The sequence below is a fragment of the Acipenser ruthenus genome, chromosome 4, assembly GCF_902713425.1.
Source record: "Acipenser ruthenus chromosome 4, fAciRut3.2 maternal haplotype, whole genome shotgun sequence".
In the NCBI taxonomy this organism is placed as follows: Eukaryota; Metazoa; Chordata; class Actinopteri; order Acipenseriformes; family Acipenseridae; genus Acipenser; species Acipenser ruthenus.
This window is the reverse complement of record NC_081192.1, coordinates 62,897,685-62,921,432: the sequence shown is the minus strand read 5'-3', so window position 1 is coordinate 62,921,432 and position 23,748 is coordinate 62,897,685. Positions and strand designations below refer to the sequence as shown.

The window sequence follows — 23,748 nt, the reverse complement described above, 5'->3', positions numbered from 1 at the left end:
CTACAGAGCAGGTTGTAGCTGGCCATGTTTCCCCTTGATAGTCATCTTCATACACCAGTGCCTCCCTCCTTACCTCTTCAAAGGTTAACCCCTCAGTTCTACGCACCAGCCTCTTCAGTTCTTGTCTCAAATTGCCTCCCTTCAGCCCCATAATGAGCTGCTGAATCCACCTGACCCAGTCCATCCAGATCCTGGCATTGCAAGCGGTTACACAGCTCCCGCAGTCTGAGGATAAAGGCGCGCACAGTCTCTCCCGGCTGCTGCTTACAATCAAAAAACATAGAACGTAACCAGGTGTAACAGGGCAGATCTGTGCTGAATGTCTGATGTATGCATGGTGCTGCAGGAAGAGGGCAGCAGACTCGTAAAATCCGCCTGTCAGTCATGGCAATGACAGGTAGAGGTGGGGAAGGGGGTGTGTTGGATTTCCCTCTCTCTGAGTGGCTGAGAGGCGGGCCTTGGGGGATTGCTGAAGCTATAAATAACGCTCTGTTTTTTCCTCAGATCTGCCCCTATAGGACGTAAACGAGCCAGAAGAAGCTTTGTGGCCGGACGGAGAACAGTGCAGCCGCATATAACACAACAAAAAGGTTGAGGGAACTGCGGAGTGTAGGGGCCGTAGGGGTGTAGGAGTGTAGTTTTGCTAAGTGTTTTATTTTCTCTTTTTCTTTATGCCTTCTGTTTTGATTATTGTTTTGTGCATCTGCGTGTGTACCCAAGGTACTCTGTGAAGCCTTCTACCACTGCTGGTAATAATAGGACAACAGTGCCACCTTGTGGACATAAATAAATAGTGCTCCCAAGTGGTGTTCAGCACTGCAAATTTCCGTCTCCTGTGTCAGTGAATTCCTTACCCTTCCACACGTGATGTTAGAGTGAGATTCACTGGCACTGCCCACAAAAATCAGTGCACCAAAAAGGAGCAGAAATGGATAACACCCAGTTTGCAGCCATGATGGCTCTCCTATGCCAGACCCTAACTGCTGCGGTGCAGGGGGCTGCTAGGCCGGCAGGACCAGATCCCAGGTTGCAGAGGCCGACCAAGATGACAGCAGAGGATCGACCTGAAGCCTATCTGGAGGTGTTTGAGGCAATGGCAACTTCTGCAGGTTGGGACAAAACAGTAACAAACAAAACGCACGGCTACGGCGTCATATTTAAATACAATAAATAAATACAAAAACAATACCCACGGCGCTTTGCTGTCATATAAATACATAATTAATAAAACAAACAAATACAAAACAATAACCTGCACAGGGGCGGAGGGGGAGACCCCGTTCTAAAAATAAATACATTTAAACAGCAGGGCTTTCTACCACCCTGCTACAATACTGAACACACTTTTTATATCTGACGGGGGAGACGTAAGCAGTGGCGAGGACACTCCTGAGCATATGATGGATTACCCCACTCTGAAAGTAGTCATCCTTAATCACGTGGCGGCCACGCAGGAGGGATACCACCGAAAGTTTCGGGAGGAGCATCCCAGAACCAACGGCCATCGGCTGAAGTATTATGCCATGGGCTGGCTGTAACCGGATGCGAATACCAAAGCCAGGCTGGTGGAGATGATCATGGTCAAAAGATTTCTGGAGTGCTTGGCCCACGGACCTCGGCTATGTACAGCGGCAGGCACCTGCCACTCTGGAGCGGGCAGTCGAATTGGCAGAGCAGTACCAGGCAGCAGAACCAATGCCAGTTTGACTGCCTGGACAGAGTGTGACTACCGTATCACCCCCTCTACTGGCCCCGGAGAAGGCAAAGTGACTGGGGGGAAGGGGTAGACAGGTTTTTGGATGGGGGGTGTCAGCGGGGGCTCCCGGCCCGGAAACTGGGGCAGCGTGGGGTTATCCACGGGCTGCTACGGTGTCCGACCAGGGTCTCACGTGGTCACCTTATCGTCGAGCCTCTTTGATGACTCTGGTATTTCCACCTCTTGCTGAAGCTCCAGGGTGGGAAACTAGTCCATCGAGATGTTGGACATGTAGAGAGGAGGGTCACATCGCTCAGGATTGCCCCGTGATGGATTGTGACCTCAGCCGACCAGGTAAGCATGTTCAATTACCTCAGTCACTTCAGGAGACAGGTTTTGTTATTCCTGTGTAAGTGGATGGTACAAAAAAACAGGCTCTCTTGGATTCAGGGTGTGGTCATTCCTAATCCAGGAGAGCCTAATCTCACCCGGGCATAAACAAATATTGGGACAGGTGCATATTAAATGTATTCATGGGGATGTACGCTCTTATCCCAAAATTGGCCAGCAGGTGACGCGAGTACAGGTAGGATTGTGTCCTCAATTGCCAGTACCAGTAGTTCTGGGATGGGGCTGTGGGCAGCTCAAGGATTGTTTAGCTGCCCTGACAGCCCCATCCTCCTTATTGGCTAAGAAAGGAGAAGTAATTGAAGAGATTTTCCCCTTTCGTGACCTGAAATGGTATTGTCACAAATTTAAACCCCGTGAAACTAAATGGGAGCGCCGGGCCGCTAAGAATGAGGGCTGGCAATGGAGGGAGTCCGAGAAGTTTCAGGAGGGGGTGATTGGTGAAGAGTCTGGGGTGGAAGCCGCAGAGCCAGCGCAGGGTCTGGTTCGGCTGTCTCTGCGCAGGACCGACCCAATCCCGAGCTGGAAGCCATGGGAGCTGATTTTTTAGCTTGTTCCCGTGACTTCCGACTCGTGTAAGGATGTGGTGACGTGCTGGGCAGGCTCTTTGACCAAGCAGTGGTGGTTAATGGTCTGGTGGTCGAGCCTAGACGCGTCACCGCGTACCCTCACTTTGAAATTGCTCAAGATCTCCTGTAACGTGTTGAGAAACTGCCCCAGTCTGGGTAAGTGCATCACCAATTGCTCATTCCTCAGCCCTTTAAGGAGGATTTGTTGTGGTTGGCTCACGCTATTCCCCTGTCTGGTCATTTAGGAAGGGATAAGACTAGAGCGAGGTGTCATGGTTTTACTGGATGGGGCTGGATGGTGACGTCAGATGTTTTTGCGAACATTGTGGGGAGTGTCAGAAGGCCAGTCCTACAGCTGTCCCACGAGCTCCATTGGCGCCATTGCCCCTAGTGGAAGCTCCGTTTGAGTATATTGGAATGGATATAGTTGGACCGCTGGAGAGGAGTGTGGCAGGATACACACACCTATTCTGAATAACACTATGTGTTATCACAAGGCCATTCCCCTCCGCTCCGCCTCTGCTAAATCTGTTGCCAACGAGCTTGTGAAGGTCTTTTCCTGAGTCGGGATCCCCAAAGAAATACTAACCTACCAAGGCACCAACTTTATCTCCCGACTACTCCGCAGAACATGTAAGCTTTTGGGAATTAAGACCATTAGGACATCGGTGTTTCATCCTCAAACCGATGGTCTTGTGGAGCGTTTTAATAAGACCCTTATGTTGCGCAGATTTATTAATAGTGATGTGCGTTACTGGGACCAGCTGATTCCTCCCCTTCTCTTTGCAATCAGAGAGGTACCTCAGACTACTACTGGGTTTTCACCATGTGAATTGTTGTATGGGCGGAGACCATAGGGTGTGCTTAATCTGGTCAAAGAGAGTGGGAGGAGGAGCAGGATAATTCAAACAATACCGTCCGGTATGGGTTGGACCTGCGCAAATGTCTTGAATCTGTTGGGAAATGGGTGCATGACAATTTGCAGCAGGCTCAGCGCAGACAGGAGACACAGTACAACAGAGGAGCTAGGTTACACACATTTCAGCCAGGGGATAAAGTGCTTCTATTATTACCGAGTTCCGAGTCGAAACTTCTGGCTAAGTGGCAAGGACCTTTTGAGGTTACATGCCGGATTGGGATGGTGGACTATGAGATCTGCCATCCGGAGTGACGGAGAGAAAAGAACATTTAAATGCTAGAAATCTCAGAAACAAAACTAAATGCTAGAAGTCTCAGAAACAAAATTTTAAACAAAATGTAAGCTACTGCACTAACAAGTAACTACGTTGTGATAGGTGTTACAGAAACTTGGTTGTCTGAGAGTGATGGAGATGAATATAATGTAATATTAGGGGGTATACACTGTATAGGAAAGACAGACAGGGCAGAAGAGGCGGAGGGGTAGCGCTATACATAAGAAATAGTCTTGAAGCCCAGGTATTAAATCTGGATGAAGAAAACAACGCCGAATCAATATGCGTCAGAATAATGGAAAAAAATTCAAAGGGCATAATAATAGCATGCTATAGACCGCCAAATTCAGACGGCAATCAAAATAATCTGTTATACAATGACATTAGAAATGCGTGTAGCAAAGGAGAAGCCATACTAATGGGGGATTACAACTTCCCCCATATAAAATGGGAAAACCGGGTGGGGAGCATGACCGTCGAAACTGAAATGGTGGAAATGACAAAAATGCAATTTGGGGAGGCATGCTTTGATTTAGTCTTTTCAAAAAACAAAGACAGAATAACTAAAACAGGTCAGATAAGCATTGGCAAACTCAGACCACAATATGGTCTCATTTGAAGTGATTTTTAAAATCCCAAAAGTAATGACTAAAGCTAAGGTTTACAATTTTAGAAAAGTAAACTATGAAGGTATGAAACAGAGACTAACAGAAGTAGATTGGAGTAAAATAGAGAAAACATCCACAGAAAAAGGAGGGCTGTTTTTTAAAAATGTAGTACTAGAGTCACAAAACAATTACATCCCAAAAGTAGACAAATCTAAATCTAAAACAAAATGAACAAAATGGTTTAATAGATCAATTAAAAAAATATTCAGTGAAAAAAGGCACTTTACAGAGCGTTTAAAAAGGACCAAAAACAAAGTACACAGAAAGATTATTTGGAACTGCAAACGCAAGTCAAAAGGGAAGTTAGAAAGGCCAAGAGAGAGATAGAAATGAACATTGCTAAGGGGGCAAAAACCAATTCCAAAATGTTTTTCCAATATTATAACAGAAAGAGAATCTTCAAAGAGGAGGTTAAATATCTAAGAGATACAAATGGCAAAATCATAGACGAAGAAAGAAATAGCAAATATATTAAATGATTACTTTTCACAAGTTTTTACAAAGGAGGATATGGGCAACATGCCCCACATATCGACCTGTTCCCATCCAGTTTTAAATAACTTTAGCATAACAGAGGCTCAGACATCTATCTGTGACTTGGAGTCGTGTTAGGCTATGCAAAACTGCACGTTTTGCCGATGGGAAATGAAACTCGAAACTTACACAATACTGTATAGAAACTTAATATAAAAGCATATTAAAGCAACTGAATTAGTAAAACGTATAATTAATAACATAATTAATACCTCATGCAGAAAGCCATCACTACAATGGAAATCATAATTATTATTATTATTATTATTATTAGTCGTAGTAGTAGTATTAGTATTATTATTATTATGGGCTGTGTTTTTTTTACTTTGTAGAAGTTTCAGTTATAAAACAACTAAATTATAAAGCACTATCATTTAGGAGTCACCTGAAAATAGTAATAATTTGAAACATTGAATTAATCACATTAAAAAAAACATACTGAATGAAGTAGTCTCTAAACTCTATATTATTATTATTATTATTATTATTATTATTATTATTATTATTATTATTATTATTATTTAAATTTTGTCAAAGAAGCTTGCCAGGGCTAATTTCAGCAGATCTCAGTTTTTAATAAAGAATTGCTTGCTACAACATTTAGGTTTTTGTTAATTTGCTTGGCTTTTTAGCTTGAGAAGGCGATTTACCCACCCCTTTTGTCGTATCATTTTTGTACACGCACGTCCTATAACCTGAGGAATATCTGTGCGCTATAAAAAGGAAAAATGTGTGTTATATTTTTACCAGAAAAATGTGACCAATGCTGAAGGATGTACATTGTCGGTGGCCTCAGTATATGGTGTTTAAAAAAAAAAACAGGTTGCAAGTTGTTTTTTGGTCATATTAAGATATATTTTGATATAATTTAGTGACTAAGGAGTAGAAATGTTGTTACATTGCCATTCAATCAATGCCCATTGAACTATCATTGGAATCACATGTGTGACAACAGATTACCAGAGTAGTAGGTGGGGTTAGCAAGTGAGATTTATATTAATCTGGGTGGATTATGATTGTAGCAAATGAAAGAGTTAATCCTTTAACTGCTCAGGGTCCGGTAAGGACACCTGTCAAGTTGCTGTCACTCTGTATTTCAATGTATGGCAAGCATTAAAATTGCTGTCATAACCTTCAACGCACACACTACCATCAATCTACAACGCCCTCCATCAAGTAGTGCAACAGATACATTTATTGAGATTAAGTGTTGTACATTTCACCCGACTCAAACCCCATTGCTTTTACATTAAATATCTTGGTTTCCCTGAAGAGATAATCATCCCTTCTTCAAATACATGTTAAAGATTTTAAAAAGCAAACTGTCTCACAAGTGCAGTGGTCCCCCAAATGTTATCCATTAATTAATACCAATACAGAACGAATTGGCTCTTCATTTTACATGAACCGTCGAACCTGTCTTGGCAGTCACAGGAACTCACTGTGGTAGCATTCTGGATAGAGCTGCCTCATCCCATTCTAATGCGCTTTACTGTACTGTGTTATCATTGCCTGTTACTACAGGACCATGGTATTGCCATTGTGGTGCAGTCTGTCTGTCTTTACTGCCATTGGAGACTGTAGAAATACGTTGTATTGCCATTGCCAGTATTGCTGTCGTCTGCTAATGGTTCTGATAGTACTTACCTAATACTGGGATTATAATGGAATCCTACTAGGTTTTGGCTGTAGTTTAAGGGAAGTTCCAGTGACCTTACCCGTTTAGCAAACACATCAATGAATAAATAAATAGAAATAGAAAAAGATCAATAAATTGTATTAAACAAACTAAACTCTTGACCAAGCGATTCAAGAGGGCCCGGTAATTCCACCTTCAGCTGTCTCGAGGGGCACACCCAGGGCTGTGTGTATATAAGTCCCTGTTCAGTGGGGTTTAAACATCTGCTTTCAAAGAAGAAGGAGCTCCCTGAACTTCTCAGAACCGAACAACAGAAACTGAGGATGGGTCGAACACTGGTGCTAGCCATGGTAGCAGTCCTGCTGCCCAGTCTCTCACAAGGGAATCCTCTGCAGGTAGGAGATGGATCCATTGCAGATATATTGTTTGGGATTGGTGTTGTACCACATTTGATTTTAAAATGTTATTTTATCAGTCTGTGTGAAAATATCAGCTCTGTTAAATGTTGCAATCCCAGTTGTTTATTTCTGTGCTTGCTTTGTACTTAAAGACGGCTCCAAGGAGTAGCAGGAGCGTGCCTGTACTATTATATAAAGGTTTTTTCTGTCTTTCTTTTCTCATAAGGCATATGTGTTAACAGGAAGACTATTATTTAGAGTCAAATTGAACATATTTTAAGATACTGGAGCTTTTATTTTTCAGTCAGTGTTCTTGGATCTAATTTGTTTTTCCCTCTTGTTCTTTCAGGAGAAATACAATGTCTATGGTAAGTTTCATTGTTATCACTTTTTTATTTGGTCTGGTAAAAAGCATTCTCATTTTATCTGGTATTTTGATATATGAGCTAATTGGTCAATTGAGCAATTCAAGCTATTGATGAATTTCCTATGATACAGCAACATCTGTACAACACACATGCAGCTTTCTTAATAATTTTCAACTAAAACATTGTTGTTCCATTGATTCTTAAACCAATGAAAAACTCCTATTGAAAAACAGAAGCTGTTATTTATTTATGTATTTATTTTACAAAACTAGAACCAAAGAATATAATAATATAATTCAGGATCTCTTGTTTGTTTCGCTTTTCTCAATATGAACACTTTATTCCATTCTTTATTTAACTGCTAAATGCATGTTAACAGGGGTGAAATTCTGCAGGTACTCACCGGTACAGGGTCTTATTTTAATGCCAGTACTGGGTACAGGGACTTATTTCATCTGCTTTTCAAACAACGCGCTTTGCATTCCGTTCATTCACACGAGCGCAATGTTTCTCAAATGCGCTTTCATTCAGCACAGTTCATGCTGCTTGCATTCTGTTTCATAATACTACTTCTCTGTCTCTATTGGTCATCATTAAAGTCAATATATTCACTGCATGTTGATTGGCTGAGCTTTCATTCTGATTAGATTTCATTTTGGCACGTGTCACAAATCCTGCCCATTTTGCTTCGTGTCAGTGTTCATTGGTTGGTCAGCGAGAGAAGACTTTAGCAGTGAGATGTGCAAACAGCGGCATGGAGTAATTATTATTTTCTTAATATTAGAAACTATCTGAATATTAGAACGAATATTAGAATATTAGAAGAATATTAGAAGAATATTATCACTGATGCACATGAATCTGAAGGCAAAAATTCACGTTAGTGTTCGCCATAAATTACACAGTTGAGACATATTAGAAATAATTATCATAATGTGCTTTGTCTTGCACAACTTTATAAAATGGAAAGTGATGTGTGGGACAGTAGGGATTAACATAAAAAATCAGGATCAACAAAGTAAAGTGCTGCTTCAGATTTGGCAAGCGAGTCAGAATCAGGATACAGGTGCAGGTGTGCTTTTATGCTTTCTAAACACTGGCCCAACTTGCATGGTAAATGTTAAGTACAGTAATCACGGTTTTGTTTTGATCCTAGTATTTTCTGTTATGAGGACTGTAAATGTACAATGCCCCCCTTTTCTACAGTTTATTTAAGTTAAATTTGAGTTTGCACTTGCGTGTAAAGGCATACACAGTAATGATATTACTTCATGAAAATGTGTAATTTGTCACTTTGTTATTGTGTAGGAACCACAATGCCAGGGATTAAAAAAAAACAAAAAACCTGATGTCTACTTTTATGTTTCTCTACTGTTTCTTCTTTATTTGGAATAGATCATGGTATAATTCTACACAGAAACACAACAGAGAACCACACAGAATTTATTGTAGTTTAAGTAATCTGTAAAAAAAAAAAAAATTTAAAAAAAAAAAATAACAGGGATATATGTTCAAATCCAAGGTTATCAATGTCACACGACCAGGTCCTGTTGTAGGTGAGCACGCAGGTGCTGGAAAATGCAGGGAGGATTTCAGAGAATACATGGGGATTGAAATGGCCAAGTCATTTATTGGTTGATCTGTGTTGATCTGCAGTAGTGCCTGGTACATTAAAAAATAGAGGGGTATTTGAGCCCGTATTGCGCATTGTTTGACTTAGACCTTTTGTTCAAAGCACAGTTGCTTTCTTTATACACATTTTGTATAACATCCCCCCTTTTTTAGGATATCTTGAAACAAAACTCCCTCTCTACAGCAGGTACTGCATAGTATAATATTTCTTAATACTTATCATTTAAGGTTTAACTTAAGTGTTAGATTACAGTAGATGACTGAGTGATACATGCAGAAGGATACACAGCTTTCAGTATTTTCAGCTTCTTTGTTTATGATGAATTGGTTATATTTTATCAGTTATTTTTTTAATGTTTATTTTGTATTCATAAATGTATTGTGTACCGGCTGCGCATATGGGTACCTGCACTTTTTTGTTGAGAATTTTACCCCTGCTTGTTACTATTACAAAAAAAAAAAATATTGAGAGAACTTCAATAAAATTACTCCTTTCAGAAAGCTAGGGTATAGTAATGTATCCACTGGTAAAATACTGTTTGCTGACTTTGTTAACTAAATGTAAAGCTAGGATTACAACATTTACACTCCTTGTAAATTACAATATTGACATATAAAACCCCATAGTACTTCAGGTACATTTGGACATTAGTTTCAGAAATGTGTAAACAATTTACAGATTGTGTTTTGGGTTTTTTTTGTACAATTAATGTACATTACAGTTTTTAATTTGCTCAACACTAGATGAAACAAATACCGTACTTATACTATTTTCCATTACACCGAAGAGAGGACATTAGCTAAAAAGTTTCTAACCTAATTGACTCGAATACCTTGTGTTTGTTTAGGAGAAAGTCAGGGTCCTGAAAGTAAGGATATCTTCACCAGAATCTTAGAAGCCAATAGAGGTAAGAAAGTTACAAGTCTTGATTGGTTTCTTTTTTCTTTAATTTCTTGTGCTTGTGTATTCCTCAATCCTCTTATAAATGTATAGAGTGATGATGTCTGTCTTGATCGACACTGACTGTGGCTCTATCCTGTTCTTGAAAGGAATCTTGAAGAAGATGATGCAGGGTGACATTGCTGTATCAAATACCAGGAGTGCTATGAAGTGCGAAGGAGGCGAGTGCTTGTGGCCCAGATCGGATAACGGATTGGTTAATGTGCCTTACAGTCTCTCTGATACATACAGTAAGTACACAGCTGAGCACACTGCCACCCTGACTTATCAGGAAGGAAAGCAGTCATGAATAAGCTACATTTTAGTTAATGCTTAACCAATTTGGTCTATAGTCTCAATATCTTCACTTGTCATTGAGTTCATTAAGTGTCTTTTAATTTGTAAATGTAGCACTGTTGACAGTTTAAGAGTTATAGTAGCTGTAGGCGTTTCAAGTTTACAATTGAAATCTCTCCCTCTCTCCCTCTAATTTTGTGAAGGTGATGGTGATAAGAATGTGATACGTGAAGCAGTGAAAGACTTTGTTGATCAGACCTGTATCCGGTTTATAGAGCGCACAACAGAAAAGCAGTACCTGAATATAATGCCTGATAATGGGTAAATGAACACCTTTTTCTACCTTATACCTGTACCACATCATTTTATTGCACATTTGATTTTAATTATGTTTATACACAAAGAACTATATGTTAATTATCTAACCAGTGTTGTTATTAGTTCTACTGCTGATCAGATGAAATGTTTTTTTTGGAAACACTTCAGTGAATGTTCTTTCTTGGTGGTAGGTGTTGGTCCTATTTGGGCAGGAAAACAATGCTAGCGCAGCCAGTGTCCTTGACTGCAGGGTGTATGGCCAAAGGATCTGTTCAGCATGAGCTCTTTCATGCACTGGGCTTTTATCACGAGCAGTCGAGAAGTGACCGGGACGAGTACGTCACTATCATGTGGGAAAACATTGATGAAGGTGTGTGCATTGGAACTCATTGCTTCACTCCAGCTCCTGTGTCAAGGGCTGTGTCTTCATTCAGACTGTGCTAAATATTGTTCACTTTCAGACTCTCTTTTGAGTCGAAGCAAAACTTCCAGACGTATAATAAACAGGTATAGAAAACATGTGACGTCGATGTGCTCCCTAGACACACCTGCCAGATGGTGGATGACCAGTAGGGTGCACGTTGAGAAAATACACTTCTCATAGGATAAGGAACATGAACATTTAAACGAAACATTGAGACACAGCCCTGGGTTTTGTTGAGGTCTTGGGTTTGACTTCTCCAGGTCTCCCAAGTGTGCCTTGATTAACTTTATGGCCTCTTATTTTGATAACACATCTCAGAGATTTTTTGGAACTTGGCCCTTTTTCTACATGTAAAATGTCAATGTTGTTTTGGTCATATATTTTGTACATTAAAAAATGAGATTATGCATAAAACGGGCAACATCTTAGCAGCGCTTCTGTCTGATTCCTAAAACCACTATCAGAATAAATATTTAGTGAATCTGAGACTAAATTACATTGTCCTAAGGATTTCTGAATACCACCAAAATGCAGAGGTACAGTATGCTGGCCTATAAAATAATAATATTATGATAATATAGTGACGGTGAAAATTGTTATCAGATTTAAATAATAGGTTGCCTGCCCAAGAAGGGACGCAGCTATTTAGGAAAAAGGAAATAAAAGAAAAGGCTTCCTTCCAATCAGTGATTGAACAAATCAAACACAAATGTCCCATCGAGAGCTCTGCCAGTTCACTGTCATTTGCATGCCATTTACTGCCATCAACTTGTTTTATGAATCAGTTGAATTGTATGCAAATGAGGAAAAGGTCTGTCACCACAATGCAAAGAAAATGCCAGAAAACCCTCTTTATTAAACTAGAAAAAAGTCCTACCACCATGGAAAACCAGGATGTTATGTTGTATGCAAAACCCCTTAGTTTCTAATGATTAAGTGTGAAGTTTAACACGTTTCTCTCTTCTATCATAGAATATAAATATGCATTTTCCAAAGAAGATACAAATAATCTGGACACTACATATGACTATAGTTCAATCATGCATTACCCAAGGTAAGTGTCTTTAACAGTATTCAAATAGTATTTCAATTCCAGATCAGCTACTGATGTGCCCGTCAGGTCTTTTGATTTATAGTTGGAGCCAACCCAACATTGATTATCAAATTTTACTGCCAATGGAATGGTTTGAAATTATATTTATGAATATTATAAAATGAGGAAATGTAAGAGACCAGTTATACAGTTAGACATTATTTAATAAAAACGTAAAAGCTTGTATTATCTTGCAGGTTCACTTTTCCCCAAACCTACTGTGGGATTTAACATTTTTCTTGAAGCCTGCAATCCCACACTGTTTAAACCTCCACCCCCAGTTTCCAATTAAGAATTTATAGAAATGCTTCATGCTCTACTATAAAGTATTCCATCGTTTCAATTAATTGAAGAACTGTTTGTCTGTTTCTGTACAGCTTTGCTTTCACAAAATCGGGCAACCCAACTATATTACCTATTTTAAATCCTGAACGCTATATTGGACAGAGAGTAGGAATGACCGCCACTGATATCAAAAAAGTCAATCGTCTGTATCAATGTGGTAAGTCAAATGAGGATCTGTTCTCCTTAATTAAAGTTTCTGTTGATTTTCCTGCTATGACGCAGTCAACAGGGTATAGAACATTATTACTGAAAGTGGTGTGACACACAAGTGTTTACTGCATATGGCATGTATGTCTATTTCACCCAAGCCCTGTGCTTTTGAAAGTAATTGGCTGCAGGTTAATTTCAGCTAACACTCCAGTGTCTTTTTTCTGTTCAAAGATATCTGCAATATGGACTTCAGTGAAATGTCTGGAAGTTTTGCCTCTACAAACCATCCCACATCTTACTCAAAAAACACACACTGCTGGTATCGCATTCGAGTTCCAGACAGCACGGTACGTATCAGTGAGATACCAGGTGCCTGTATGTGAGTTACAAATGTACTGTACATCATGTTATACTGTAGAGCCATACATAAAGTATATCTAGAGAACTGCTTATCCAATTATGATGAAATAGCACATCATAGAGTATCACAGTGTATCCACAGGTATGTATTGTGTGCATGCACTAGTTTTACATGATACTGATAACTCATTTTGTAATTGCAGTCTCTTTCTGGTCCCATTTTGATCTCATTGGGGAGTGGTATTCTTGTGAAATGTCAAAGCAAATGATGTTTAACACAGAAGGGTGTTTGTTGAAAGTATTTTCATTTTCATAAAGCTTGACTTGATGTTTTGAGAAAACATTCCTAGCCTGTTGTTAAAAAAACAACAACAGTCAAGAAGAGTTCAATCAATGTCAAATGATTTTATTCAGGCAAACATTCTTTCAATAACAGCAGTGTGAATAGGGCTCACTGGCTCTATCAGAACGGGCTGCCAAGCTCTGAACGGCTGTATTCTCCCGTTTTCTAGGTGACCGTGACCTTCGATGAATTCAATCTCCAGAGCTCTCCAGGCTGCTCCTCAAATTATATCAGAGTGTATAATGAAGACACTGTCAACGCTCCCATCCTATTGGATAAGACCTGTGGCAATGTCCGCCCTCCTCCCGTGACTTACAATGAGAACTTATTCAGCTATTCGCAAAGTGGGCAATCCATACTTGTGGAATACTTCAGTGACGCTGCAGTCACTTCAACTGGCTTCAAAGCTTCTTACAAATCAGATAAGTGCCATGAATTTAACTTGGGATCAGGCTCAATATATACTATTGAGAAGACTAGGCATCTAGAGAGCCTTTAACCCTTCTGAAGATCCCAACAAGAGATCACCTTAAAGGGGTTTGCCACTCCTTATTAGTACACTGAGCTAAAACACACAGAAACATGTCAAAACAGTGCTTACTCCCTCTCATGTACATTAGGTTAGGGTTCTTCTCTATTTCCTGAAATTGGAAAAATCTAATACATTCTGAAGGGATACAGGGAAAAATTCTTCAAGGCATGGCAACCTTTTCTGTTGTATGTTGACCAACTCAGGCTGACTCCAATCCCATAATCTTACAATCTCCTGTCATTGAAAAGCGTGACTCTCTCTCTTCTTCTTTCTTCCTTTTTCTTCTTTGTTATTTTGTTTTTTCTTAGTTTCTCTTCAGATAAGCTTGTTTTTCATCTGTTATGGATTGTTAATTATAAATAATAAAAAATAAATAATAAAAAAACAGTTCTTACCAAGGCTTTCACATTCATGGTCTTACCTCGAATCAGCACAGCTCAGGATAACAATGCTAACCAAGGCTACTAGTGTCTTGCCTCTTGATAATAAAGCAAAATAACTGTGTAAAATCACATTTCTTCCATGTATTTGATGAATGTGTCTTTTCTTTGCCATTATACAGTGTGGATTCAAAAGGATGACGGCAGAAGGAAATATCACATCACCCAACTACCCGTTCAACTACCCAAACAACATGGACTGCACGTGGACCCTCCTCGCTTATGAGGATGAAATAGTAAAGTCCCTCTCAGTCCTTCCAAACCCCTCATTCACCAACAATCCAGACTAATCCTGTATGAGTTGCAGCTCTTTCTCTCCCTCTTTACAACTATCTTTCCCCTCTCATCTCTCTTTCTATTTCTCCATCTCTCTCTTTAAATATATTGTATGTATTTTTTTTTCTTAGCCATTGCTAATACTGTCTGACACACCTAAACCCTGCATTATAAAGCTGAATTTTTTTAAAGACACAAAGAAGGTGTCTTTTAAAACCAGTTTAGCTATGCCGTCTGAACTGTTGGAATCATTGCTGTTTGAATTCATTTTTGTAACTTTGTTTAGGGCATGTATGGTGGTAGTAACTGACTAGAAGAGAAGTGCTGATTTGTTTTATTTTTTTTAATCTAACAAGACAATCTGCATTGCTTGTTTCAGATCCAGATAACCTTCATATCCTTTGATCTTCAAACTGGAGCCCAGTGTAATCGGGACTATCTTCTGATAAGAGACGGGGACAACTCTACAGCAAAAAAGTTCTGTGGAAACGTGTCTCTCCCAGTCTTCTCCTCTACTGCGTCGCAGGTTGGGGTTCAGTTCCACAGTGACCGTGAAATCTCCTCCACTGGCTTTAAATTCAGCTACAAGAGAGGTGAGATTAGCTTCCTTTCTTTTACACATCTCCTTATGTGATCACTATCTATTCTAGTTATTACTGCCTGTTATCTACTACTTGGCTGTATTAACCAAAGATTTCAAATTCAATTTCTTGCTTATTTGCACTGGTAACATTATCAATATTCCCCACCTTTAAAGGGATTGTAGCTAAAAAAAAAAAAAAAGAAAAATCCATAAACCTCACCTTTGTGCACTTTCGATTTGTTATATAGGTCTCAAATGTTCAGTTATGAAAGAAACACACTTTGAAACATGATCTGTGGTGCTAGACTTGGTTAAAGAAATCTCTATTTGCAAGCCGTGCTTTCAGTTAGTGTTGTACTTGGTCAATTCACTTGGAGGGTGAATTTGTCTCCACCCCTTCAACGGTTTCTTTCCTGTCATAAACCAACCAGCTGCTTGCTCTATTGACTGACATGCTTTCAGCCAGTAATATTACACTTTACACTGCTGTAAAATGGTGAAATGACTGGGAACTGACTGGGAAAAAAGGAATAAAAACTGATAACTTTTTTTTTAACCTTAAGTGGTACCAGATATTATGTTTAAACCAAATATATATGTTTGATATAATAATGTCAGTTTGTTTTAATGAGTTACTTCTGTGTTTACTTCAATGTTTCAGTCATTTGTGTTTTTGTTTTCACAGTTCAAAAGATCTGATGAGAGTGTAGTCTGCTGCAGCCTTCAATTCAACCAAGCAGGAGTCCCTATCCCCTACACTTGTCCTTAGCTCTGATCTCTGGAGGCACCATTACAATGTCTGTACTGGGGCTCATCCTTTCATCTTTTGACTGCAGTGGTCTTCTGTTGCTAGACTTCATTCTTCATGAAAGTGGTATTTTACAGTAACTGTTAAAACAATGACTTATTGCTTCTTTTTTATTAAGTCCCTCTCAAACCAATCTTGAATAAAACATACTTTCAAAATAACTACTCGTTTTACTTTTTCATGATTCGACAATAAAACTTTTATCAACCTACACGCAGCCGAGATACTGTTGGCCACCCCTGAATTTCATCAGCGTTTTTACAGAGCTGGTAAATTCCTGGTTCTCCTGGTAATTCTCCCTTATCCTGGTAAAGTGGGAGTGGTTGGCTGGAAGAGGGCATCGTGGGCCTCCCTTGGATTTTAGGAACATGTTTACTGTTGCTCTTGGGCACGTTCCAGCTCTTTACTAGGGTGGTCGAAAATAATTTTAGATTGTCTCAAAAAAAAAAAAAAAAAAAAAATGACTGCTTTATATTAGAGGATCAATGTTTTATGTGTACAAGCCAGCCTCTTGAAACCGCACATCTCACTATTGGCAGAAGGGCGTGGCACCGACACAGCTGATCTGTCACAACAAAATTGCGCTTTTGCCATCATCTCAGAGACCCACATATCCACATATCTTCCAAACCCCACCTATGGGATAATAATTCAAAGAGGTCTGCCTGGCACATAACATTAACCAATTATGTACATTTTGAGAGAGGTATTTGTTGTTTTCCAAATACCGGCCAACTTTTTAACTATTTTTTTTTTTATGTTCCAACCTGTCAGAATAATGTGAAAACAGGGATTCAGAAAGATTAATGGGTATTAAATTTATTTTAAATCAGTTTGTGTGTGTCGTATAATGAACTCAGTGTGATTTTGTCAAATAGGTAAGTTATACAATAAATCCACTCCGAAAAATATTTGTGCGGACTATAACCTAGGTGAATTGTACAATCCAAAGAATTATATTTTGTGAGATTTATATAATATTGAGAAATTATTATTACGATTAATATGACAGGTTTCATTGTATTTTGCGATATGTAGTGACTTCAGAGATCTGTAAACATAAAACTACTCAAACAAACTTAAATATTGCAAGACAGTTGTGTAGTGGACAAAAAGTTATATTAAATATATTTATTTTGCAGTTGATGATTACTGGGATAATCTTACATGGAGTTTGAAACTGCTGCATTCACGAGTCGCACACACTGCCCTCATAGGAGATAGAAGGGATAGAAGCTGGGGTAAATGTACAATATTGGATGTGTACTTGTGAACAGGCTGGCTGGTGGTGACGTCAGGCCAGGAAGAGAATCGACACAGACAGTCAGTACTGGGGTAAATGAAAGCGCTGCTTGCGCAGTTTAATTAATAAAAAAAAAAGTTTAAACAAAACACTTATACAAAACAAAAGGCACGTTGGCCAAAATAAATAGACAAATATAAAACAGACACGAAACCAAACAAGTATTGTGCTGGTTTACACCAGCATGGATAGCAATTGCTTCCCAATAATTTTGACTCTCTTCTCACGACTCACGACTCTCGTTCCATTTCTGAACACACAACCCTGTATCGCCCGTGATCACTCTATTTATACACCTGTGGCTGGAGCCTTAATTAATCATTATTCAAGTTATGGCTCCAGCCACATTCCCATGTGTTTTCAGATTTTAACTTCCTTCCTGTCACTGATTATTCCACACACACACAAAGACATCCCCGTGCTCACATACCAATATATCTTTTTAATCTGCACTTGAAGTGATTGTGCAATCCACGTGACTAAATACAAATAGACATTTTAAATCACTCGTGCTACATAACCCACACTCCATGCACCAATACATACACATCACATAAAACATAAAACACAAAATACGCACAGGGGCAGGGCACCCTGCCACAGTACTAAATAAAATAATTACAAAACTGCATTAGACTCTTTGCAACACGTAATAACAATGTACATATCAATTTACACTGTTTCTGTACTTGATTCCCCAAATAGATACTGTAGCACTGACAAGCACTGTTGTGAGGCTTACCCAAGTGAAAAAGCAAACAGTATACATTCAAACTCTTTATTGAAAAGCAGGTGAAGTATCAGCCAGCTAAGTGGTTTCAGTATTACCCACACACTCGCTCACACAGCGTCCTCACGGTCTGGCCTCGCTCGCCCTCCTTGAGCACGGCTTTGATCCTTTCTGCATGGGCCAAGGCCTGTTTTAGGGAGGTTTGGGCAGTGAGCTGGGCCTGCTGTCGGAGTGAGGCAGGGGACAGGCCGCAGATGAATGCGTTCATCGAAAGGTCCTCCTGTATGGCCGGCGGGAAATCCGAATACCACCACCATGCCAAGTATGCTACGTCTGCCGCTAGGACTCCCAGCTTCTCCGTACTGGTTCTCTTGTGGTTGGCAAGGTGGTGGTGCAAGCCGACTGTGGGTTCCACCTTCCCGAACTGGTGGCTAAGGGCTGCGGAGAGGGAGTCACAGTGGCTTGCTGGGTCTAAGTCGATCAGGGCATGCAGTGCCTTCCTCTCCAGCGCCGCTGCCTGCTGTGCAGATCTAGCTTCTGGGCCCCAGCCACTCCCTGAGGCCGTTATGCAGAATTTTGCCTGGTAAGCTTCCCAGGGCGAAGTGCCATCATAGCGACCGGCCTTGATGTTCATGTTGCTGGCCGCGCTGACTGCAAGTCCTGGGAGTCGCCTGGCTGGGACCGTTGGCTGGGACTGTTGTAAACCCATAACATGGGTTTACAACAAACTTCAAAGAGCTGTAATGAGCTGTCTTTTTATAGTAAATAAGGAGAGACTATTCTAATACTTCCTACACAGTTATAAGTATTTCAATTAAATATTGTATCTTAATAAAAGCGGTATTGCAGGTTCCCAATTCAATGTAAATGCAATACAAGATTAAAGCTTCACTTAATAATATGTTTCGTATATTTTTTTGGTTCAAAGATGCTAATATCAGTGCTTTATGTACCAGACAAAATTAAACAAACACTTGAAAAATAAAAACAAATGATTTTTGTTTTTTCAGAAGTTACAAAATTCAATAAAAAATATCATGGTAGCATTATCAGAACTGACATTCAAAGTATATTCAAACATGTATTAACACATTTCATCAGAAATATATAAACACAGTGTATTTCCTATTTTATGCTCCGTTAAACCTTTGTTATATAGGTGTCAAATGTGCACTGTGCTGTAGTACTGTAGCAGATATCATATTTAAATCTGCACCTTTGAAACACTATATAGCTAATGGAAGTGCAGAACAGGTCAAGTTAATGGATATGTTTTGTTAGCTACTTTAAAGGAGTGATAACAAAATGCTATGTTATGTCAGTTTGTTTGAGTTACTTCTGTGTTTACTTCAAAGTTTCAGTCATTTGTGTTTTTATTTCCATAGTTCGAAAGATCTGATGAGAATGTAGTCTGCTGCAGCCCTCAATTCAACCAAACAGGAGGCACTATCCCTGTGGAAGGGTGGGGGAAAATCACTGACACAGGGGACAGAAAACTGGGTTTCTAAACACCACTCGGGTGCACGATTTATTTATGGCCACAAGGTGGCACTTTGATACCGTTGTTACCAGCGATGGTAAAGGTATTTCACCGCTCACCTCTAGCGCACACGCAGGTGCATTAAATAATAGACAAAACAGAAGGCACAAAGAAAAACAAAAATAAACACTGTTAACCAAAATCTACAAAATACCCGCACGGCCCGGGACTCCGTCCTACACTCACCAGTGTTCTCTCACTTCCCTATACAATCACTGGGGTCTGCCCATTCATTTCCCCACTACACAATATTCTTTTCTTTATATTTTATTTAAAAAGGGCAGACCTGAGGGAACAACAAAATATCCGTTTATAGGCCGAGCAATCCCCATGAGCCCCCCCCCACCCAGCCACTCAGAGAGAAGGAAAGCCCACACACCCTCTTCCCCACCTCTCTGTGTCACTTCCATGACTGACAGGCGAATCCCATGGGGTTGCCGCCCTCTTCCTGCAGCATCGTGCATACGTCAGACGGCCAGTCCAGGTCTCCCCTGTTACAACCCCCTACACTTGTCCTTAGCTCTGATCTCTGGAGGCAGCATTACAATGTCTGTACTGGGGCTCATCCTTTTATCTTTAGACTGCAGTGGTCTTCTGTTGCTATACTTCTCTCTCAATCTCTTGCTTAAGTGTGAACCATACTTCATGAAAGTGATATTTTACAGTAACTGTAACACCCAATCTTGAATAAAGCATACTTTTAAAATAACTAGTTGTTTGACTTTTTCATGACTCTATGGTAAATTGTTTAAGTACGGGTCAATTTGATCAACCTATACCTGCCGAGATATCGTTAGTCACCCCTGCATTTTATGAGAGTTTCACAGAGCTGGGATATACTATTGGATTGCATTAAGAACCTACCCCTGGTTATCCCAGGGATTATCTCTTATTCATGTTTCTAATTCCTGAGAGGTTCATGGGTAGAAGTTATGGTAAGTGTACAATACTAGTGGTGTACTGTATAAAATAAATACAGAACTGCATTAAACTCTCCGTTACATGTTATATTAATGTACATACAGTGGCTCTCAAAAGTATTCACCCCCCTTGGACTTTTCCACATTTTATTGTGTTACAACAGGGAATCAAAATGGATTTAATTAGGAGTTTTTGCCACTGATCAACACAAAAAAAGTCCATAATGTCAAAGTGAAAAATAAATTCTACAAATTGTTCTAAATTAATTATAAATACAATACAGCAAATAATTGATTGCATAAGTATGCACCTAGTTCAGGGTTTATACTGAATTGCAAAGTTGTAGAGTTTGTTAAGTTGATAAACAGTTGTTGGTTATTTCACTTTCACTTACAAATACATACCTAGCTCGAGACTTTGGGACTAAGAGGGGGGTCATTCCATATGAAATCAATCCAAAAAACATCTACCTCCTTTTATTTGGATAAAAATGTCCATGCATGTTTGTGGTTACAGTGTACATTTTAGGCCTGAGTGACATTCCATTCATGAGATACATCAAAGTTGACCCATTTTGGACCCCCCACCCAACCTTTCCATGGTCATTCCTCCATAATTGACACAGAAAGGTAGTTTTGGAGTCGTTTTAAAGCTCTCAAATAGCACTATCTTCTCGTTCTATGGAAGGTTATGTGAAGTGCAAGATAAAAAGTTGGTTGATTCTGTGACCTTTGACGTCACCCAGGTCAAATCACGTAACCTTGGATTTTTTGTCAGTGTTTGATAGATTGTAGCCTAGACGCTTATCTACATTTCCTGCAAGTTTCATTTTGTGCCTGCCGTTGGTTGAGGCACAGCACAGAGTTGAATGCAGAGTGTCAGGTCAATCTACTAAGTGAAGCGATTACACACTTAATACAATTAACAAAAATCTTTAGTTGTAATCGAGTATACTCACCTGTTAAATTGAAGCTGCAGTGAATTGGTGTAGCTGTAACATATTCACGCTAATTAATTAACCAATCTGGCCATGTTTCACTGTAGGTATGGTGTTCTTTTCTTTAAAAGCTTCATTTTTTCATCTGTGAACATAGAGCTGATGTGACTTGCCAAAAAGCTCCAGTTTTGACTCATCTGTCCAAAGGACATTCTCCCAGAAGGATTGTGGCTTGTCAATATACATTTTAACAAATTCCAGTCTGGCTTTTTTATGTTTTTCTGTCAAAAGTGGAGTCCTCCTGGATCTTCTTCCATGGAGCCCACTTTCGCTTAAAAAGCGACAGATGGTGCGATCAGAAACTGACGTACCTTCACCTTGGAGTTCAGCTTATATCTCTTTGGCAGTTATCCTTGGTTCTTTTTCTACCGTTCGCACTATCCTTCTGTTCAATCTGGGGTCGATTTTCCTCTTGCGGCCGCGCCCAGGGAGGTTGGCTACAGTTCCATGGACCTTAAACTTCTTAATAATATTTGCAACTGTTGTCACAGGAGCATCAAGCTGCTTGGAGATAGTCTTGTAGCCTTTACCTTTACCATGCTTGTCTATTATTTTCTTTCTGATCTCCTCAGACAACTCTCTCCTTTGCTTTCTCTGGTCCATGTTCAGTGTGGTGCACACAATGATACCAAACAGCACAGTGACTACTTTTCTCCATTTAAATAGGCTGAATGACTGATTACAAGATTGGAGACATGTGTGATACTAATTAAAGAAACTAATTAGTTTGAAATATCACTATAATCCAATTATTTATTATCTTTTCTAAGGGGTACCAACAAATGTGTCCAGGCCATTTTAGAATATCTTTGTAGAATAAGCAATAATTCATCTCTTTTCACAGCTTCTTTGCTTTATTCTATGACATACCAAAGGCATGCAAGTATACATGATAAAATAGCTTTTAATTTCATCACTTTTCAGGAGGAATGAAGCATTATTTCAATGAGCTGTAAGGGTACCAACAAATTTGAGCACGTCTGTATGCAGATGACAATCTCCCGATTTAGCAACAAATGAATCACTTAATTCGGGAGATGGCCACCTTCTGCACAAGGTTTTTAATTATTCCTGGCAGAGGACGAGTACCCAACCTCGCCTCTGCCAGAACACATTTTAAATAAAAACAAAACAGTAACAAAACCCGTGGCGCTTCACCGTCATATAAATACATAAATCATAAAACAAATACAAAATAACACAAATGAGACACAGGGGCGGGGGGGGGGGAGACCCCGTTCTAAAATAAATAAACAATAACTGTACAGGGCTCCTCGCCCTGTTACAGGCCTATTAACACATGTGACTAAAGTGTAGCACAGGTGAATTAAATACAGGTCAATACTAAAATGTGCCCTTTATAAAGTGAAAACCAAGAAAACCTGGTACTCTTCCAAAAAACATTTATATATTATACTTATCAGTTTAACATTCTTGACATTAAATGTCTGTAGCTAAAATTCTTGCAGTTTTGCAGTCTATTTGATATTGAACACAATTTGTTGCATAAATGGCAAGTACTTCCAATGGCTTTTTTGGCGTTAAAAACATCAAAGCATGCTGAGACCCATTTGCAAAGCATAGTGGAGTGCGCTGCACTAAAAGTTGAACTTTAACAAAGAAGCAGATCAAGGACCACCAGAAGCTGAACTTTGTGTATGGCCAGAAGTTATGTTACCCTTGTATGGAGTTGCTAGCCCATCGTCCTCCTGACCAAGACCAAACATCATCTTTAACAACAAAGTTCCAGAGAGTCCAGCCCTCATGCTGTTCAAGACAAACAGCCTGAAAGCAATGACATTTTCGAAGCTGAAAGGGAACATTAGATTTCACAAAGAAACAAGGCCTTGGAGGCAACACAAGAATCTCCACTGAAGAGAAGGAAATTGTCACAAAAGGTATATGCAGCTCAGAAGGTAAAGAAGGTCGGAGTAGCAATGAAGAGAAAGCTAAGAAAGGTTTTCCCACAAACAGAAGTGGAAGACGGGCTCCCGAGTGGCGCATCCGGTAAAGGCGCTCCGTGTGGAGTGCAGAATGCCGGCGACGTTCAGGCTATTCCACTACCGACCGTGGACGGGAGCTCCCAGGGGGCGGGGGGGGGGGGGGCTCAGGTCAGCCAGGGTGTCCTCGGCTCACCGAGTGGGGGTGGAATTGGTGGGCTGAGCCTAAAAATAATTGGCTATTCCAAATTGGGGAAAAAATTATAAAAACGATTGCCGACTCCTAAATTAAAAAAAAAAAAA

At 39.8% G+C, this 23,748-nt stretch overlaps 2 protein-coding genes across 2 annotated transcripts; both read left to right on the top strand.

Moving 5' to 3' along the window:
- The first annotated feature begins 6,987 nt into the window (after nucleotides 1-6,987).
- LOC117400046 (hatching enzyme 1.2-like) lies at nucleotides 6,988-13,874 on the top strand. The gene is made up of 10 exons (XM_034920666.2): nucleotides 6,988-7,102; nucleotides 7,455-7,473; nucleotides 9,954-10,013; nucleotides 10,156-10,296; nucleotides 10,546-10,663; nucleotides 10,852-11,030; nucleotides 12,057-12,138; nucleotides 12,555-12,679; nucleotides 12,904-13,019; nucleotides 13,545-13,874. The coding sequence occupies exons 1-10, from the start codon at nucleotides 7,031-7,033 to the stop codon at nucleotides 13,872-13,874; spliced, it is 1,242 nt and encodes a 413-aa protein (XP_034776557.2). The 5' UTR covers nucleotides 6,988-7,030.
- Nucleotides 13,875-14,459: 585 nt separating this feature from the next.
- Nucleotides 14,460-16,175, top strand: LOC131737056 (CUB domain-containing protein 2-like). Its single transcript, XM_059023467.1, has 3 exons — nucleotides 14,460-14,583; nucleotides 15,003-15,216; nucleotides 15,892-16,175. Exons 1-3 carry the CDS (start codon nucleotides 14,485-14,487, stop codon nucleotides 15,903-15,905), a joined length of 327 nt encoding a protein of 108 aa, XP_058879450.1. The 5' UTR covers nucleotides 14,460-14,484; the 3' UTR covers nucleotides 15,906-16,175.
- The last annotated feature ends 7,573 nt before the right edge of the window (nucleotides 16,176-23,748 follow it).

What these genes read in the sequence shown, in the direction of transcription:
- LOC131737056 (XM_059023467.1), top strand. Translation starts at nt 14,485, where the DNA reads ATGACGGCAGAAGGAAATATCACATCACCCAACTACCCGTTCAACTAC. An exon ending in TCGCTTATGAGGATGAAATA is followed by an intron (nt 14,584 to 15,002) that starts GTAAAGTCCCTC and finishes TGCTTGTTTCAG; the next exon opens with ATCCAGATAACCTTCATATC.
- LOC117400046 (XM_034920666.2), top strand. Translation starts at nt 7,031, where the DNA reads ATGGGTCGAACACTGGTGCTAGCCATGGTAGCAGTCCTGCTGCCCAGT. An exon ending in AATATAATGCCTGATAATGG is followed by an intron (nt 10,664 to 10,851) that starts GTAAATGAACAC and finishes TCTTGGTGGTAG; the next exon opens with GTGTTGGTCCTATTTGGGCA. An exon ending in TTCGAGTTCCAGACAGCACG is followed by an intron (nt 13,020 to 13,544) that starts GTACGTATCAGT and finishes CCCGTTTTCTAG; the next exon opens with GTGACCGTGACCTTCGATGA.